Raw genomic sequence first — 20339 nt, 5'->3', positions numbered from 1 at the left:
CTTGCAAATAAGTAGTTCAACTTGCTTGCTTGCTGTTACTTTGATGCAGTGTGATAACAAAACAACCACTAGCCCCTGGCTTTTTAAGGAGATTCTGTGTGTTTTTCTATTTCAGTTTCTGTCATTTAATTAGTTCTTTGTTTCTGTGAAGCAATTGTAAGAAAAATAAAGATAATAAAAGTGAAGCAAAAGGAAAACAAAATTAGAGCAAAGTGTTTACAAAATTATCCAGATTTGCAATTTACTTTTAAATTACCCAGGCAAGATATATTCACATTAGCTACAGAGGAATTGCTTGTCAGAATTGCCAACAGCCTGTAATACTTAGAAATACCTATCAGTACATCAGGTTTAGGTTGGATATTAGGAAATGCTTCTTCACCCAGAGGGTGGTTGGGCACTAGAACAGCTCCCCAGGGAAGTGGTCAGAGCACCAGCCTGACAGAGTTCAAGAACCATTTAGACAATGTTCTCAGGCACGTGGTGTGACACTTGGGGTGTCTTAGACTGGAAATTAGGAAATTAGAAAGAAATCCTTTACTCAGAAGGCAGTGGGACACTGGAAAAAATTTGTGCAGAAGCTGTGGATGCCCCATCCTTGGAAGCGTTCAAGGCCAGACTGGGTGTGTTCTGAGAAGCCTGATGCAGTGGTTGGCATCCCTGCCCATGGCATGGGGTTGGAACTAGATGATTTTTAAGGGCCCTTCCAACCCAAGCTATTCTGAAATTCTGTGAAATACACAAAACATTAGCAAGGAAGATCTCCATACAAGTATGGTATGGTATATATGTATGTGGTTAAAAAAAAATAATACTAGCATCTGTGCTTATAAAAATGCTTATAAACTAAAGCAAAGCATAAAATAGTATTGAAAAACTCTAAATGTTGTTTATATATATTTTTTAAGGTAAAGGACAGAGATTTTTGTATGTCAACTCATCCAACCAGAAGGAAGGAAACAGAGCAAGGATAACTACCACCAAATTCTTCCCAGCTAGTCTTGGGGTCTGTAGAGTTCGCTTCTGGTTCTGGATGTTTCCTTCTAAGCAAACAGGAGTCTTAAAGGTAAAAGTCCTTGTACTACATTATGGCATAATAATAGTTGCTTTAGTGCTATTTGCATTTTTGTGTCTAGGATTAGCAAAATCTCAGGAATTTATATTAACAAAACTTCATCACAACTTACTGCCGTTACACAAATCTTCTCCTGACAAGATCAAGTGACGGTTCTGCTTTAGTGTTAGTTCAACTTGAAGTCCTTTCACTACATGTGTAAGAACTAACACTGCACATTTGACTAGCATACTAAAACCTACCCAGTACCATCACAGTTCTCTGCAGAATTCACTCTAACATAAAATAGAGACAATTTCTAATGTTTAGTGGTTTAAATTATATGTTTTAAAAATATTAATGCAACTGTGTGTGAAAGGTGTTTTATTAAAACAATTGGAAATAAGGTATTTAACCATATTAACAATTGTAGCCCAAGCTTCCTTGAAACTGTCTTCTTGCTGTTCCCCAAGCATCCTTAACAAGTGCACTTTTGGTTGTTAAGTAATCCAGTAGCAGTCCAAGCAGGGATGTGACCCCTTGGCAAACAACTCACTTCATGTGACTCACTGTATAAATATGCTGCACCATTCCTTTTTAAGTGACCTGAGAAACACTCCTGTCTGTGGGGTTTGTTAAATTTTAAAACTACAGGTAATGTTAATTTTTTTAGTCAGTACAGCATATAAGTTAGTCTATGTTAAAAGTGCACAAGAATATTTTTGTAGTCTTGGACATTGAATTAAGTCTGGAAGATTTTACCACTGTTTTCTCCACTGGAAAAGATAATCATAGCACTGTTCCATAGGATTATAGTGCAATCAGGCTGGAAGGGCCTCAGGTGGTCTCTAGTCCAACCCCTTGCTCCAAGCAGAGTCAGCTACAAGATGATGCTGGGTGGCTCAGGAATTTACCTAGTCTTGAAAATGTCCATAAATGGAGACTATTCAGCCTCCAGGGGTAACTTGTGCCACTGGTAAACTCTCCACTATCTTCTCCTTACATCCAGCCCAAGGATAATGTTATCCTTCATTCCACCTTTTTTTTCTTTTCCTTTTTTTAGTAATTTTTTTCAAGATGGGATTTGCATATCAGTTTTATCTCTAGCAGCTAGTTTATTACTCTGGGTATAAGTACATTTACTTATTGATAAAAAAGCTGTATTTCATAAAGTTCATATAAGCAGCAGTAAAAAGCAAACATAAATCCCTTTTTTTGACCTGTTGACAGCTGAAATACTGTGAGATTATCTATGATTAACTATCTGTTTAAATTCAAGTATCCTGGACCTTACAGCATGCAAGATTGATGATGAGCTCCTTTGAAGGAGCTTTTGAATGTTTTCAAGCATCACAGAACACTTAGCACTTGTGAATAAGTAGATGTGTGTGGCCTATGTGTGAGTTAGTAGGCAGAGAGCCAGAGCCTGCTTTTTAATTGGACTTTTTTTTTTTTAAGAAGACTAATTTAATTTCCTCTAATTGCCTCAATTTCATAAAGAATTATCTTACTCCCACATACAAGTAAAGTTCCCTGTTTATGGCTTTGCTACATGTAGTCTTACGTAGAAATGTATTCAAAACAGATTGAGGCATTCAGCAGGAATGTCACCCCATCACAGAATCAATTTACCTCTGTGGACATTTTGCTCTTTTCTGTCAAACTAATAAGCTATTCAGTATCAACTGTTGCTGTTATTAAATCAAGAATATAAATTAACTGTACCCATTCAAGTGAAAAAGGAAAAAGCCTAAAAAGAACAAAAAAAAGAAAAGCAATAAAATCAACAGCCCAAAACTTCTGAAACAACAGCTCTGTGAAGATTTTTTTTTTTTTCAGTTTGCACTGGAGGTGAAAGAAGTCAAACTGTAATAGGAAGTTTGAATAATGTGCCAGAATACAATAACGTCAGTACAAAAGCTGATATAGTTCTTATCTGAAAGACAGCTATCTGGCCAAGTCTGAATTAAAAAAAAAAAATAAAAGGACTGCAGATATAGAACATACTGAGATGTGTGATTAAAATGACATACAAGGAATCAGTAAAAGAAAGATAAAAATGAATGTTGTAATGGTATAGGAAATAGATGTGGTAGAACTACACAAAATAGTGGAAAGTTACAGGAACAATCCTATTCTTACTCAGAAAAGGAACTAGTCACTGAGGAAAGAGGAAAAGGAACTTGAACTGCTCCTATTCTGTATTCACAATGCACATTTCAATTGCACAATTTGAGTGTCATAAACTCTGTAATTTGTTCATAGGGAAACCAAAAGTCTGGGCTGTTATTATTATTTTTAGAAAGGACACAATGCTTACAGCAACTCTTGCATTAACATAAAATGGACGCTATTTAAAAGAAATCTGAATACTCCTGCTTCAGGACTTCAATCAACCATTAATGAGCAGGAGAAAAAAATTGCTTTGTAATGACTTTGTAAGAACAAACCCACCAACTGTCCTTAGAAATATTTGGTAAGAGTCTTTGGAAGGGGAGTTATCCAGCACTAAGTACAAGCCTGGTCTAATATATCAATCAATACGTTCTGGAAAAAATACCTCTTAATACAAACAAGTGTTGCTGCATTATGCTGCAAATGTAAATTTAAAAAAAAACTCACATTTCTCTTTACATTCTTATGACTAGTTTTTGGAATTTAATGGTGTAGGAGAGCAGTTTCAGCAGAAAATGAATGTGGTTTTCACATCTGTTTCTTCCCAATAGAAATTCCGTTGATCATCTGTCAGACTGAAAACACTCAGTGTTTATTATGCTTCTCTGCCCATTTACCTCAGGAGTCTGCCATACTCATACAGTGGAGAATTAAAATGAAAATTAATTCCTGATGTGATAGTATAGCTAATATATCACTTTTCTGCCTTCGTATTTGTTAATACTAAAATAACTGATTTACAATAAATTTTGGTATAAGACAGGTCACTTTTACTCAAAAAACCTAAATATTTTATTACTTCAAACTAATGTTTAGGCAAAATTTTTATTACTTCAAACAGAGGTTTAGGGGAATAAGGAGAAAAGAGGTAAGTAATTTTTTAAGTGCTTCTCTATTGGGATAATGAAATATGATACAATTTTGTAATCTGATTTGTGGACTTAGAAACAATTTCTGTCTGTCTCTGGTGAGACATTGGTCCAAGGAAGACATGTGACGATGACTGCTGAGGAATATGAAGAGTTCAAAAGCATGATCTTAAAGATGTAAGGCAGAAAACCTAGCATCATTATTCACTGGAGTCAATAGAAATTTTCCTCAGCTGACACAAGTCTTTGGTGCCTAATGAAGTGAACATACAGGTTCTCTTTCTCAAGATTTTCTTGTTTCCTCAGCTGGCAATTAAAGACTCTAAGTTGTCAATGGTGGGAAAATATATCTCTTATTATGGACCCTTCAGACCTGCATTGGTTTCTTATTTATTAGGCAATTCAGGTGGAATGTTGTACCTTCCTGCATTCCAACTGCTAGATTCAGGCAAGATCAGGGAGATAATATATCATATTGAAAAGTCAGGATGAGGGTACAGGACAGCCATGAGTTGTAACTACTGATTAACAAATAGAAAATAGTTTCCATTTTATGACCTTAAAAAGTACTTTCTGCATCCTCAAAGTGAAATAGAAGCTGAAAAATAATTCAGAACTTTCTAACACACAGGATATTCTGTGGAGAATTAGAACTTTAAGGCAGTAAATAGGATTTTCTAAAGAATGTTCTCAGTGGATCAGCCAAATCAGTATTAGGCTGGAGAACAATCTTATCAGACTTATAAATAGAGAGTTGTTCAGTGGGATTTTGCTACAACTTGTTGTTTGGTTGTTTTGAGGGTTTTGAGTTTTTGTGGTTTTTTTTGCTTGGTTGGTTTTTGTTTGGTGGTTATTTTTCTTCCCTTACATACCATATAGTGAGATTCATCTTGCCAGCTTTTTCTCTTGCACATCTTAAGTTGTTTTCACTACCAGGCTAGCTTGTACACATTAGATGGGATGCTGTGCAGGAAGGCGGTACTGGAGGTATTAAGCACCACAGAGTTGTACCCTTCCAGGGCTCTAGGGAGATCTTATCCATGAAAATTTGCTCAACCTTTCATCTGCTGCATGGCTGCATGTGTTTACACAAGTGAGCAGAAGTCTTATATACACTTGACATTCTCCCTGATTCAGAAGATGCTCAAACACTGAGTGACATGGGTAGCCCCAGGAGAGAAGATATTATGTTTCTTCCCTTTCACTGGGCACAACCTCAGAGAAAATAAGACTTGTATTCCCTGCTAAAGTAGCAGAGTCCTTGGGCTTCCCATTTTTCTGAACTCTCCATTAATCTCATTTGACTTAACATGCATTTTCAGTTATGTATTCTTTTAGAAATTTCATCCAACATTTTTTAGAAGACATTTAAGAACACAGACCCTTTCCTGGCATAGTTGTGGACAGAAAAATGTTTGGAGAACTCAGGTATTCAGGAGTACTTTGGCAAGTAGTGGGATTGAAGCATTACCCCAGGAAGGTACATGACAAATGAAACAGAACTGGGAGTTCAACAGAGATTTCCAATGTAACAGTTTAGAGATTTACTCTAAATTATATCAGTTGCCTCAATTACCTATGTGATTGTTATACACCAGGTTTAAACTTTAGTCTAACTGAGGACAGAGTCACATAAATTACCATAACATGTTAATTAATCCATTAGTAATTATACATCTGCATACCCTTACTCTATGGTAAATGTAAGTTAAATCTCAAAGGAAAGAAAGACAAGGCATGTAAGATGACTTTGCATCTATGTGAACAGGAGCTGATGTCATCCAAATGTCACACTTAAGACCCAGTTTGACTTGCTGCCATTCCAGTCCCACTGGCCAGTGAACACACAGCAGGATTCCTGACTGGTTTATTGTTGGTACTGAGCTTGAGCTGCAGGGTTGATCTGAATGTGCATAGAATAGGTCCTTGCTGCATCTGAGACCAGACTTTGCATGGACACAATGAAATTTCATCTGTACATAGACAGACCTATTCAAACAATTACTGTGCCTTGAAACTTTAAGTATGAGAAAATTCTCCTACTAACCTGACCAAAAGAATTGGAAAAAAAAAAAATCTGGCTTTAAACAATGTGACAATCTTTAAGTATCCTGTAAGAAAGATAGTAGTATTGTCTTCAAATGTTTTGGATTCTTCCCACTTCCCCAATAGCTATTTGTGCAGCTGTGAGACTTAACAATGAGATATACTGAAAGGGATATTACCTCAATATTTACCTTCCAAAAGTAAATATCACTGCTTATAGCTAAAACCATGCTAACATTATTATATGCTGTAAAATTCCAGATCATCAAGATTGTCATATTTCATGATTGGTGAAATAGTGAATGGTTCCAGAGACACACACAGGTGTTTAACATTGTCCTAACCTCACATAAAGGGTTTCTCTAATCAAGGGTTTCAACTTATTAAGGCCTCAGAGCCTGGTAACGTGAAAAACTGTTACACACAGTTTTAAATCTTATTTTATGGGTTGAACCATCTCTTTCTCCTCTACACCTATCCTTTTAGCCCTGCAAGAGGTGTGCTTTTAGGAAGACAATGACAAGATGTTGCTGTTACACAGTCCTGTAACCAAAGATCAGGCATGACAAAATTTGGTCCTGATTTCAGTTACTCTATGTCAGTATTCTTTCTTGCTCCCTTACTCCAAAAATAAAATAACGTGCAAGAGTTGTCAGGCATCATAGATCTTTTAATCAATACACCAAGTTCTATGAAGTATGTGGGATTTAGGGTGCCATTTTGGTTTTTAGCTTATTTGTCCCACCAGGTGGACTGGGAGAATCAAACATACTGAATTATACAGATCATTAGCATGGATTCAAGTTCATAACTTCCTTGGGCCTCGGGATTCCCATTATTAAAATGGGGCATTCAGTTGGCAACATGAATCTACCGGTCACTGAAAAATTAGTTTAAGATAATTATGTTTCTGAAAGTGATGAGAAGAGTATATTCATTATAATATTCAGTCCTTTAAAGAAATAGTTATCATCTGGAATGCTTAGAATATGCTTACTTTATTTTCTCAAGTTCTTTTTATTTTTTATTTTTTTTTTAACCTGGTCAGATTTTATAACACCTGAGTGGGAACAGCAAATACCTCTGTATTTTCCACTTTCATGTTCTTGGCATAAATTCACTACCTATTGGTTAATTGGGACTTCTTTCATTGCTTCACTTATTGCTTTCAGTATTTAAATATTTTATGTATTTTTATTCATACCTTTCCTAAATATGTTTGCAATAACTTTTTGTGACTGTCTCAAACTCCGAACTATAAATGGCTAGTACCAGATGACAGACTTAAATCCCTAGTTGCTAAATCTTTTATTTATACCTCTCTTCACTCAGTCTAAGTATAAGGAAGTCACCATTTAGAGATGAAAGGATGGCTCAAGATCTTTCTCAGTATTTTTTAAATTTTTAAATGAATTTGGGATTAAGTCTTTACTCGTTATCTTCTGTATATCAGGCTGAGACTGTAGATTTTGCAATTAGTGATTGGGTTAGCAGCTCTTTTTTTCCTTTTTTTTTTTTTTTTTTTTGCTTTTCACAGTAGCTTTATATTTGAAGCTGAACTAGCATTAGCAAAAGTATTCAGTAACATTTGGTCATCACCAATATGAAGTGGATCTGAACCATATCTAGGAGGGTCAGTACTGCCCAAGCAGGGAGGTGCACTACTGCACTTGTCTGTGTTACTCTCCCAAGCTGCACTCCTGTTGTTTAATGCTGATTCATTTCTGTCATCAACAGGTCTACACAGTTGAAGAACATGGAATGGATATCCTTATGTGGTCTTCTAGCAGGAATGAAGAAAACAAATGGATGTATGGAAGTGTAGCTCTCTCCAGCAACAGCCTTTTCAGAGTTGCCTTTGAAGCTGAGGTGGGGTGGAGTCAACCCACAGAATTTGCTCTAGATGATATTTCTTTCACCCCAGAATGCATTGATGGAGGTATGCTATTACACAACTATATATCATACATAATCTCTTTTCAGAGGGCAAGGAAAATTGTGGCATTTTGTATTTCAATGTATATCACAGTCACAAAATCTGACATATTTTCTTTTTCTCATGGTTTATAGAAGACAGTTTTGTACTTGAACATACAAATAATTATAGCAACTCAGAATATTACTAGCATTGAGGACCTGAACCACAGCTGAGAGGAATCTACTGCCATTTCACTATATTGCTTTTCTCCTGTAGGAAAAAATCAGAGAAGACATTCGTTTGGGATCTAAGAGTTTTATGAGTATCAAAGTAGTTCACAATTATTTTCAATGAAAGTTGTCTGTTTTTTTTCTCTTCGCTCTTTTTATAAAATACAAATGTGTACCAAATTTGCCTCTCTAACATTTCTCTTGAGTATTTACAATCTCACTTGTACTACACAAGTATTTGATCTATGTAGAAAAAGAATTCTAATGTCTTAAAATGGCGTGTTTTTTTTTCTGTGAGAAAAGCAGTGTTTTACTCTGAAAACAAAATGTAGCATACAATACCATATCAGAAGAAAAAGAACATAGTATACATGCAAATACAAATTCTGATAGAAATATCAGCAGAACTTAATGACTGACTAAGGGCCAACTAGGAATTATTATTGTTAAATAAATGCCAATATTAAGGTTATAAAAATCTTCTTTGATAACCTTTCTTTTTATTAATACAGCTCTTGTTGTTCAGATAGGACAGCCTGTGTATGACCTAGTTGTCATGCTGTTCAAGAAACTATTTCTATTATTATTTTCATTGTGATAAGCACCTTCAGGAGGAATTAAAAACATGCTGATTAAAGCTTCAAGTGAAATAATATGTTCACACAGGTGACATTTGTTCAGTCTCAAGCTCAATGAGAGTTTTGTTTATTTTCTCTAAATAGGCTCAGGCAAATAATATTTTGGAATGTAATTCAATGAGCTGCAGACTATGTGCATAAACAGGCATTTGTTCTACCCGTATTACATTAATCACCTTTTTTAGCCATATCTTAAGGATTACATAGGCAGTTTTATGCATAATATAACATAATGGGGAAATTTTCAAATTATATAGTTTAAGTACCTGTAATTCTGAAATAATCATAACTATAGAAATAAATTAATTTTAATAGAGCAATATTTTCTAATGACATTATTTTTCTTCAGAAATTTTCCAGTTGTAGAATACTTCAAAGCATCTAACTTGTATCACAATCTGTTGCTCTTACAAATGTGGGATATCATAAGTTTGGCCTGAAAAAAATTTATTGGAGTTATATTGCTTACTTACAGTTTGTTGAATAAGTCAAAAACTTATGCTTCATCTAAATGCATAAATTGCAACTTGATAGATAATCTTCTCTCAAGACTTATTTAAAACTATATCTAGCTGCTTTTACTTAAGATTGGCTTCATACTGTCCTTGGAGGAGTCCTATCTATCCTACCATGCCTTGCTGGCATGGTAGAGCTTCCAAAGAGGCAAGAGAATTACGTAAAATCCATGTAACACAATAAACCACAGCAATTTAGGAAAAAAAGAACCTACTGCTGAATTTTTAATACTGTTCCTGACAAAGTGCTATTTAGGACCAGGTGCCGTTTTTTGCTAACTGTTGTTGCTAGAGAGCTAATTAAATATTCAGATGGTAAAATTTGAAGATATTACCTTCCAATAGTATAAAAACACTGTCCTGTAGGTATTTGAGCAAGAACATTTTTCTGTAACGGAATTGGTGGGAAAGTTTACCTAATCCACTGTCAGTCCTGTTTTGATTGTTGCTCATTATGTTCATTCAAAGACCTAGCTCAAAGAAAAGTGTATTACCTGCAGTGCAGGTCTTGTGTAGTGTTCTTCCTTTCAGAAGATAGCTATACTAGTGCAGATCTTTTTTCCTCTCTCTGTATTATTATATTTCAGCTTGCCTTTAATTGCTTTGAGTTTCCAGAGGCAACATGTTCTAAATGGAAGCAATCACAATTTAGCTGGTTGGGAGCTCGAAGTAATAAAGCATTGCCAGCAGCTCTAATTCAGTTGTGGTTTTTATGTTTTTAAGTAGTCAGTCCATATTAGCCATTATAGTTCCTAGATATCCAAGAATATTTCTGAACATTTAAGCAAGGTGTTGTCAAGGTAGTGCTAGGTCAAGCTAGGACTACTGCAGAAGTAGCTTTCAGCTGATGCTAATGCAGAGGGAGCTATCAGTGGCACTGGATCTAGTTCAGAATTAGGTGTTAAATGAGATATATTCATACCACTTTTCAAGGTTCATAACTTTCTGCTGATAAAATTGTGTGAAGATCTTATTTTACATCCTAGGGACCAATGAATTTAATTGTTAATTAATTGTAACTATCTTCTTCAAATTTGCAAATCGCAGATTGATTTTAAAAAACCCACAGAACTTTATTTCTATGATGTCTTAATGTTTTCAAATATAAGTTACAAAACATTTCTATTTCTAGTTTCAGATGGAACAAAAATTCCAAATTTTATGTTCATTAATGTCTCCTCATAGTATTTTCTTGTTGAGCTGAAATAGGAGGCATTACAGAAATTCTAAAAATTATTGCTACACCTAATTTAAATCCTAGCATTAACCCAAAGATGCCTAATAACCAAATTTTACTCTGCTTATAAAAAATAGAATATTATATTTTGCCCCTCATTTGTTACTGCAGAAATAAACCAGATGGACAAATTTGGTGTACTTTAGTTAAATGGCACTTCTACATATTGGAGCAGAATTCTTGAGAAACAAATAAATAGTAACTATATTTTGTTATGTCTTCCAGAGATCACCCAAGTGAAATATTTGTGCTTGTGGAGATCTACTGGAAGAAGGTAAATCTCAGTACAAAGTCAGCACTGAATGATGTTCCAGCTCTTTTATGCAGTCAAGTTACCTGCTAGGCCCTATTTAGCTGCAACTTTTTGGGAACTTATACCTCTAAATTGTACTGCTTTAACTAATTGTTAAAGTACTTTTGATTTATTCAAAAAGAATAGTATTGACACTTTTAAATGAATATTTGAGATGATTTTTGGGTTTAAAGACAAGTGCAAATGTCATGTGGCACCTGAGTATTTGAGAAAACAGTATTTACTTTTTCACCATCAGTCATGCTTATCACCAGTTCAGTATTAATATTGCTTACTGAAATAATTAATTTGAATAAAATTAGTCTGCATGTGATTCTGTGTCTATTCTTCTACTTCACCTTTCCTTATCATTCTCTCTTTTTTAATTACAGTTTTTAGTCTATGTTTGCTGCATAGTTTATTTCGCGTAGCTGGTCACACTATCTGAAGTATTTTCTTTCTTTTCTTCTGTTTTGTGAACCACTTTTTATCAACTATGATAATTTTATTTTAAAATCGTTTTTACTTCTGAGCTTTTTCTATATATTCCCATCTTTATAAAATATTTTTTTTAAAAAATGTCTCTTTAGCCTATAAACTTAGCACATGAGAAAGGATTGTCATTGTTTCAAAGTTCCCACCACATCCCCCTGCAGCTTTCCTTTCACCTGAAAGATTTGTCTCCAGTAGAACATATTTTTATGTAAGGATACATTGGAGATAAAAGGGCAATTCAAGCAGTGCAAAACATTCAGCACAGACAGGACACGGCATTTTTAACACTGTGTCATCTGATCATGGTGGAATTGTGAATATAGGAAGTGCTATTTCCCAGATGCGATGGGTTGGGGCTTTTTTCCGATGTTGTCATAGTCCTTGACTTCACCACACAGGTTACCAACAAAAGGGTCAGATTTGCCTCTTAGGACCTGAAGTACAGTAAAATTTTCAATGTTGGCAGCTTTCACTGAGGTGAAACATTTGCTTTGAAATATCATAATTCTTCCAAGTCTCCCAATTGCTGTGTAACAAAGCACAGACTAAACCTTCTGTAAAGGTTGTATATAATCCTTATACTGAGGAAGATTTCACTTGCTGTGAAAACACAAATAGAAGAAACAAATCAGAATCTATGAGTTATAAGACAGGTTTTAGCTTTACATTCAAGTCCAAGGGTATTTTTAAAAATGTCTACAAAGGTGCCCCAGTACCCTAAAACCTAACCTCCAGTAATTGAATTTTCAATTTATTTGAACTATCATAAGACAGTCATGAGATACAGCCACTTTAGATCACCTTTCCTTAGTTTTCTAGAAGAAATTATATTGCAAAAACTGTGTGACAAAGGAAATTATATTCAATCACATTTAAGATAGATATACTCAGAATTTCTGGTCAGCCACAGTAAGAAAAAGTGCATCTAGAAATATAACCTGTCTCCAACAGTTCTGGATGTCAGGGAAAGAGTATAAGAAAAGGGCAACTATACGTACTGTTTTACCCCAATACATTTCCCATTGGCAGCCATTTGTAATTGTCTTCCTGAGCCTGAAGCCTTATAGCCAGCCATATGTAGTCTTGGAATAATGATCCTCAAGGTTTTTCATTACCTTTGAACTTAACTGTTCCTCTTTTAACATCAGAGAAATTTTTAATATTCAGAAATTAAATTATATGCTACTGCTTATATGAATCTAGGTGGCTTATATTCATGAATAGAAAAGCTGGTTAGTGCTTTCTCATTTAGACCTTGAAATGTATGAAACCTTTATTTTAACCTTGGTGATTCACTCTTTTGTGTGGTGGGTAGGATTTTCTTAAGGCATCTCCATAAAGCAGTTTCAAATCTCACAATAGATGCATGCTATAGACACAATCCTGAAGTTCCTTCAGAGTGAAATAATTTGCATTGACTTCCAAAAAAACCCAGCAGAATATATGCAATGTCATAGCAAAAAATTGTGATAGGTGCAGGTTCAAGCATCAAGATGAGAAGGACAGTGACCCAAAGAGCCAGAGCTATAGGCCATTCTCTTTGGTCAATGTGGAAGGAAATTAACATTATATTTGGTATCTAATTTAAACTCTGTTTATGACTGTTTATAATTTGAACATAGCAGAATGAAGATAGAATCTAATACTTTTTCATTTAATTACTTAGTAAAAGTATAGTAACTCTGAAAATGATTTCCATATAGCTAGATAGTGGAAAGAAAGAAAGTGGTAAAATAAAAATCTATGTAGATAATCACCTGATAATGAGTCACGGTTTTCAAAATCAGTGTTAGTCTAAACTACTATAATTTTAGATATGTGGTATCGTGAAGGGATCTAATTTTCAGGAAAAAAATGTGAGTAGCATTTCTTTCTAAGTGAATCCCCTTGTGATTTTAGATAAGAAACCACAGAGCAAAGGTATATATGTGTGGAAATACTGATGTCATAACATCTCGCCTGAGTTATAATTTGTTTCTCACAACATATATTCACAGAATGACAGTTGAATTCAATTCTTTGTGCTGCACACAACCATCCCCAAGAGTGGGCACACCATGTGCCCAACAGCATTGTCCAAATGCTCCTTGAGCTCTGTCAGGCTGGTGCTGTCACCACTGCCCTGGGGAGCTGTTCCAGTGCTCAGTCACATATTGACACTTTTTTATCCCTATTTTATCTCTTCTTCATGAAACACACTCTTTGAATCCTGATTGTTTATAAACATCCGCTGCTTTTCCTGCCACAAATTTCCATTTGCTTAAAATCAGGGTCTGTGTGTTTATATGCAAAAACATAATCTTTAACCATAATGTTGAACACTATTTTTCTCAGAGCTCTCTTTTCTTTTTCCAATACAGAGATGAGAGATAATTGAATACTGTTGTTTCTCTGTGTACATTATTCCATTATTCAGATATATCTTTGACTGCAGAATTTCTTATCTTGATGAAGAGTTTTTCTAAACATCATATAGCTGTGTTGTCCAAATATTTGAAAAGTATTCGATAACTACATTCATAACTACTTCTCATTGCATAATGTTATCTACCTGACAAATAAAGATAAGATGGGATTTTAAAAACCTCTGTAATTTTGAGTACTAGTTTGGAAATGTCCAAACCATTTTTGCTTTCAGACTCATAAAAATAAAATATCCTGAATTGACCAAAAAAGCAAAATGTTTCTCCTGTGCAGACCCTAAACTGGCAGATTAGTGATAAGCTGTCTTGAATTAGGACAATTTAAAGAGGAGATTCTAAAATGAGTTACATTCCCTTACTTTAACCAATCCCTTTCCACCAACAAGGAACAAACACTAGTAGATATAAGTGAAAAAATACCATTTACCTACAAGCGGAACAGCGAAAGGCAAAAAAGCTCCCCGGTAAATAACCACTAGATACAAAATTGCTAAATCTCAGGAACCCCACAGGAGCAAAGAGACACCCAAAATGCCAGAAATACCCTTCCCAAGATGGTTCCCGCATATCTTGAAAGACAGAGAGAAAATGGTGCCAGCTCTCTCCCCAGGATGGTGCTCCCCAGGTGACCCATGGTCTGGGAGGCAAAAGGAGAAATGGTGGTGCCCAAAAAAGAGCCCTCCCGGGAAGGTGGCAGCTTACAGAGCTGCTCTGGTGGCAGATGAAGACCCTCCAGCGTGTGTGGGGTCAGCTCTGCCGCCCACCGCTTCCACCTGCTGCCCACCAGACTCTGCTAGTGCTGGTGCTCGTGTCCTGACCCACTGCTGTATCCACTCTGTGGTGCTGACACAGGGTGAGCCAGCCCCATGGGGCCAGCTCAAGCTTCACTGCCTATGGAATTTGCAAGATTCACGCTAAAGATGGTTTCTAATTGCAAAATGCGGTTTTACCAAGTTGCTACAGTCACAAGCCCCAAAACCCACCCAAAGCAGCATCCACCTTCAGCAAACTCCGCCAGGCAAAGAAGGGAGTCATCTTGGGTGCCCTGGCCTTCTAAAGGGACCACCATGTCCCAGCTGCCCCAGAATTCTGGTTCTGGATGTGCTGGGGTTTAAAGAGACAGTAAGAGATCGATATGAAATACAATGAGATTCTGGGTTACCCATGACAGAAGCATAACAGGCAAGCTAGTCAAATTAAACAGCTCAGAAGCCAGCCATTTGCAGATAATTTTATATGCTCTCCAGCACTTTTAGTAGATCCCATTTCACATCAAGAAAAGCTAAATAACATTTTTGTCTAATTAAGAGGCAGCAATCCAAATGGTAGAGTGGGTGTTTGTTTGAGCTTTGTGCAAAAAATAGCTGAATAATGCAGAGAGAATCTTGCTGAGGAGCGAGCATTTGTCCATGTGTATTTGTCCATGTGTCCTTGTGTGTGTCCATGTGTGTGAATCTGTGTGTCTGTGTGTCTGCAAGTGTGTCCATGTGTTCCCATGATGAAGCAGCACAGAAAATTCTGCAGCAGAACAGGACTCATCTTAGACAGTTTATGATCCTTCTCTGAAACTCCCAGAGCCCAAGTGCTGGAAATACTGGAAGAGTTAACTGCCTGAACTGCTAATACTACAGTGTTAGATCATGGGGAAAAACACTGTAGAGGAGACTTAACTTCTGATTTCTTTAAGTTGCAGAGCCAGGGGAATCACTGTTAGCCTGTCTGCTCATGCTTGCAGTGAAGCAGAAATCTCTCTCACATGGAGTCTCTTTCTCAGGGAGAAAGAAAGAAGAAACTCATGGAGTTTCTTTCCTCAAGGGTAGGAGATGAATCATGAGAGAAGTTGCAGGGGGAGGCTGCTCACAGAAACAAAGGAGGGGAAGAGGAAAGCAGAGTGAGTAGAAATAGAGGACTGGAGATATCAGGGAAATTTGTGAATAGATTCTTTAGTCAATTAGCATTTCCCTGAAACTAATCACTATATGCTTTAGATCCATGTTGCTTGGCAGATAAGGCATTTATGCATTTTTAAAGACTAAAAATTGTGATCCAAGGCATAGTACCTTAGAGAGCTTCCTCAGCCTGTTCTTGTACCTTCTAGTGCACAGACCTAGACAGTGTCAAAAGCCAAAACTTTTTATGGATTTCATAGAAAAGGAACTGTGAATAATTTTAGGATAAGATAATTGCACTGTATAAGCTAGGATAATTATGGGTAATTCTTAAATGCAATTATGTTGTGTATGTTTAAATTAATAATTATACTATCTTTGTCCAAAACCTTCAGTTAATCTCTGCCTTCTTATAACTTATCCAGAATACTGAAATCTTCTGAAGCAAGCTCATGCCTTTTGGGAAATTAAAATTCTTCGGATTTATTAATAGTGTATTAAAATAGTTTCATTAATATTGAATCTCCAAACCCCATCTGTTTACACCAGAAAACTTTCAAATCACACAGATGATATTTTTCCTTGCTAACTTCATTCATAAAAATCAACATATTTCCTTGGAGGGATGTAGAGAAATAATATTTGGAATGAAATGGTTTCATGATACTATCTTAAAGAGCAGAAAATTCTCAGACTCTTCCTTATGTAAAACCTTCTCATCTCCTCAATAAGTCTTCAGCTCAGATTTATCTCAGAAATTGCATCCACTTCATTTTGTCGAAGACTAAAGTTTCATAGCTTCTCCAGTTTGTCATTGCTCCTAATAAATAAACAAACCAACAAATCCATGACATTAGCAGGCATAGCTAGCAATTCCCAGACTATTCTTACCAGAAATATGGCAAATATTGCCATATTCCTGTCACACGTAGTGTGTTCCAGCCAGACGCAGTAGTTCTCTGAGTAAAGACTAAATCATAGCTTGACTTTACTGGCACTAAACCTGTCTGTTTCCCATTATGTTTGTATGTTAGCAAACTGTGATCATTTAAAATAAATTCTGTGCAGACATATAGAAATCTGAAATCATTGGGCCATGTTCTGCTTGTTTTAATTCTGGCTTTGTCATGGGATCTCTAGGATCCTCTCCAGCACCCTGCCCCATACCTCTGTCTTCTTATTAATGGAAGAGACTTGAAGATTCAATTGGCCAGACTCATTTTCCCCTTTTCTTTTTTTTTTCATTTTGTCTTTTTACAAGCTTGAAAATAAACAGCAGGAGCTTTATTGTAATGGGATAAAAACTCGTGGAAAGATTGTTAAAGTATATGTATAGTTTTAGTCCAATTAATTTTTTTAACAAGTTTGTTTCCTTGCAACCACCTTGAATGGGTTGATTTCATGCCCTGATCCGATGTTTACTGAACTGAAATCGAGGACTGACATCTATTTCAAATTAATTAATGCACTGGATTGGGCCCATAATTAATTTATACTCTTGTCTAATGAAATCTATCGGAGGGAGTTATTTTTGACCCCTTTTAGCTACAGTTAATAGGTCCATCATTTTTATTACATTTACTAGGCAAATTACTTATGCAGATATATCTGACAGATTGTTGGTTTTCAAGGGTTTGATGCAAGGCCCATTAAAATCAATATGAGTTATACCATTTACTTAAATGGGCTTTAGAGCGAGCTCTAATACACCTGAGGTGGTCCTGCCTGACAGCAAATGTGCTAAGTTTATTTCATGCTCCCTGGTGTTGACTCTAGTGGCAATGTCCACTAGGTTTAACAAAAATCACTGTTACAGGTGATAAATAAATATAAATAGGGACCTACTCTGCACCACAGATCTTTGTATTTGAAGAGGAAAAGCAGAAAAGAGAAGGATAGCCTGGAGGTTTTGCTTCATTCAAATTAAGCATGTTTGTGTGCTGCTTGCTGTGTAATGACTGTGTAATACAAACATTTATTTTTTATTAGCATTTGGGTAATAGCAGTTCTATGGTTTTCTGTGACTGAATCTTTGTGATTCATGAGCAAAATATTTGCAGTGCCAACCTGTGAAGCTTGCTTTACATTCAGGAAACAGGATCATATGCTCCATGGATGACAAAGACAATAATACAGCAAAGCATAAGTGTACAGAAAATGCTCATCAAAGAACAGTAAGCCTTTAACAAATCCCTATCCCACAAATATATAATTGTGTCCTTGAAAATGAGCACTTGTTGACTTAACACTTTTCATATTGTAAAGGCTCTTTTCTCCAAATTCATCAGCTCATGAGCTCTATTTACTGTAAACATGGTTTGATGGTTAGCACATTGCAATAAAAACATATTTAAAAGCACCTATTTGATCTGATAACAATGGAATACAGATATATCTAGCTGTAGTTATTGCATTTCACGGAACAGTACATACCAAATTTCATTTGCTTTAAACACTGCTCTGATTTTTATAGTTTTTTTTATATCTACCTCAGCTACTCAACTTCTCATAAAAATGTGAAGGTGCATGTGAGGTAGCACTTCTGGTGCATAGATTATAACTCAGCCAGCACAGCTGTGTGAGTAAGTTTCAAAAGACATAGGACCACATTAAAACGTCAGGTTTTAGGACCTAATTAAAATGTCTTTTTTATGATATACAAGTAGATGTAATATGCACATTTTTAAACCCTTTCTTTAATTTTGGTTATTTACCATATGCAAGGTAAAAATAAGTGCAAAATAAAATACTGAGTGCAAAGTAAAGTAAATAAGGACATGTACTCAGCTTTCTACTTGAAAAGTCATGATTTCTTTAGCTATAACGTAGCAACAACTATTGCTGTTTTTCATGTGGATCTAAATTCAGACTCAGTGCTTTGCAGTGCAGAGGTTATTTTTGCTGAAATTGTTTTTGTTTAGTTTGCTTTTCATCTGTGTTCAAATACTGAATTCTTGAGGATTTTTAGTCATGCTTTTCAGTGAGCATGCAGCCTGGATACAAAAAGCTAAAGCTTTTATACTGTCTTCCTTAGAACTCATCATTTTCAGTAGATTTATCTCCAAATCCTTAAACAGTTTCAAATAGATAATGCTTTTGAAAAAAGTAACCTGTACAATGTCTCCTGCACTCCTGAATGTGGTCTGAAAATGAGAGTCACATGGCACTCAGGAGATGAGTGCTGCCTTGGGAACATCTTTTCTGCATTTGAGAAAAGGTGAGGGAAACATTTTCTTGGCATGCCAGTGTTAGGCAATTGTTGAGTCGAACAATGTTAAGTGACAGAAAGGATGTGTGGGCCACAAACAGTCCAATTTGCATTGAAAAGACTTCACTTCAGATTCTGCTGTTTAAATAACTTGCATATATATGTACAAGCTGAAAATATTAGGTTCATAGATATGCATAAGTTTAAAGTTAGTTTTTATTGCTAAACTGTGTGAGTGTACTACTGCGTGAGTCAGCACATGGAGGGTGTTTCTGGCGAGTCTCTCATTAGTGCCAGATCGTTTTTCACTGCAAACCACATTGTAGTGTTAACACCTTAGTTTAATTCTTCACAGTGGCAAGAAAACAGAATGAATATTCCCATTTTTTAGAAGGAAATGTGTCAGTAGCAGATACTGCAATGATGAGCTTAAAATAAATAATTACATGGACGGTAGCTTTGAATACAAGTAATTAGTTTTGCATTAATGTTGCTTGAGATTTCAGTTGGAATTAGTTAATGATTTTCTACATTTGCATATTCTTAATTAGCTTGTTTTGATTGTTAGTTTTGTAAAAATTAATGTTTTTATAAATTTTCAAAATTTTTACCAGGCACATTTAATTTATAATTGTGAAAAGCATTTATAAACTACTTTACGTAAAGAAAATAGATTGAACTTGGGGTTAGAGTTTTGGCAGACCATGGCAATAACAATTTCTTATAGAATGTCAACTACAACACAATTTTTCTATTGTATCTGAAACCAAACACATGTGAACTAATTAACATATCACGTGAGTTAATAAGCAAGGGGTACTCCTATGAGCTTTGAAGTACATTCTCATCTCATGCATTGTTCTGATCTAAAAGGATTTTACTTGTTTCAGGGTATGACTTCGGATTTTTTTAATGTAGTGCAAATATAAAACAGACCTCAATAAGACCCCTGGTTAACCTTACACCTAACTCAACCTGGACACATCTTTGCTGACCTTGGTGAATATTGCACACTCTAATATAATTGCTATGCAAGTCAGGAAGAACTTCATCCTAAAAATTATTTTCTAACAACCAGAGGGAATAATGATAGAAAATACTAATAGAAAATAATATTAATAATAATAATAATAGAAAAATAATCATCCCCATTCAAAAAGAGCATTCAAGCATTTCTCTAAATACTGAATTTGGCACAGGATTGTTTACATGCATAAGCTCATTATATGATTGGGCTCATAAGGCAATACAGATCAGGGTTACAAAAGTCTGAAAATAATTTAAAACTCAAGGCCAGATTCATAACAAGCAACACATTCAAGAAATATTGAGTTTAAGAGGGGATTTCAG

At 35.5% G+C, this 20339-nt stretch overlaps 1 protein-coding gene across 1 annotated transcript in view; it reads left to right on the top strand.

Annotated features, from left to right (window-relative positions):
• MALRD1 (MAM and LDL receptor class A domain containing 1) overlaps positions 1-20339 on the top strand; it is a 232774-nt gene that overhangs the window by 159407 nt on the left and 53028 nt on the right. Inside the window, exons 31-32 of the mRNA XM_053963779.1 lie at positions 909-1066; positions 7882-8083. Coding sequence (XP_053819754.1) covers positions 909-1066; positions 7882-8083 — 360 coding nt within the window. The remainder of the gene's footprint in view (positions 1-908; positions 1067-7881; positions 8084-20339) is intronic.

The sequence above is a fragment of the Vidua chalybeata genome, chromosome 1, assembly GCF_026979565.1.
Source record: "Vidua chalybeata isolate OUT-0048 chromosome 1, bVidCha1 merged haplotype, whole genome shotgun sequence".
NCBI lineage: Eukaryota > Metazoa > Chordata > Aves > Passeriformes > Viduidae > Vidua > Vidua chalybeata.
This window is presented reverse-complemented; position numbering and strand designations above follow the sequence as displayed.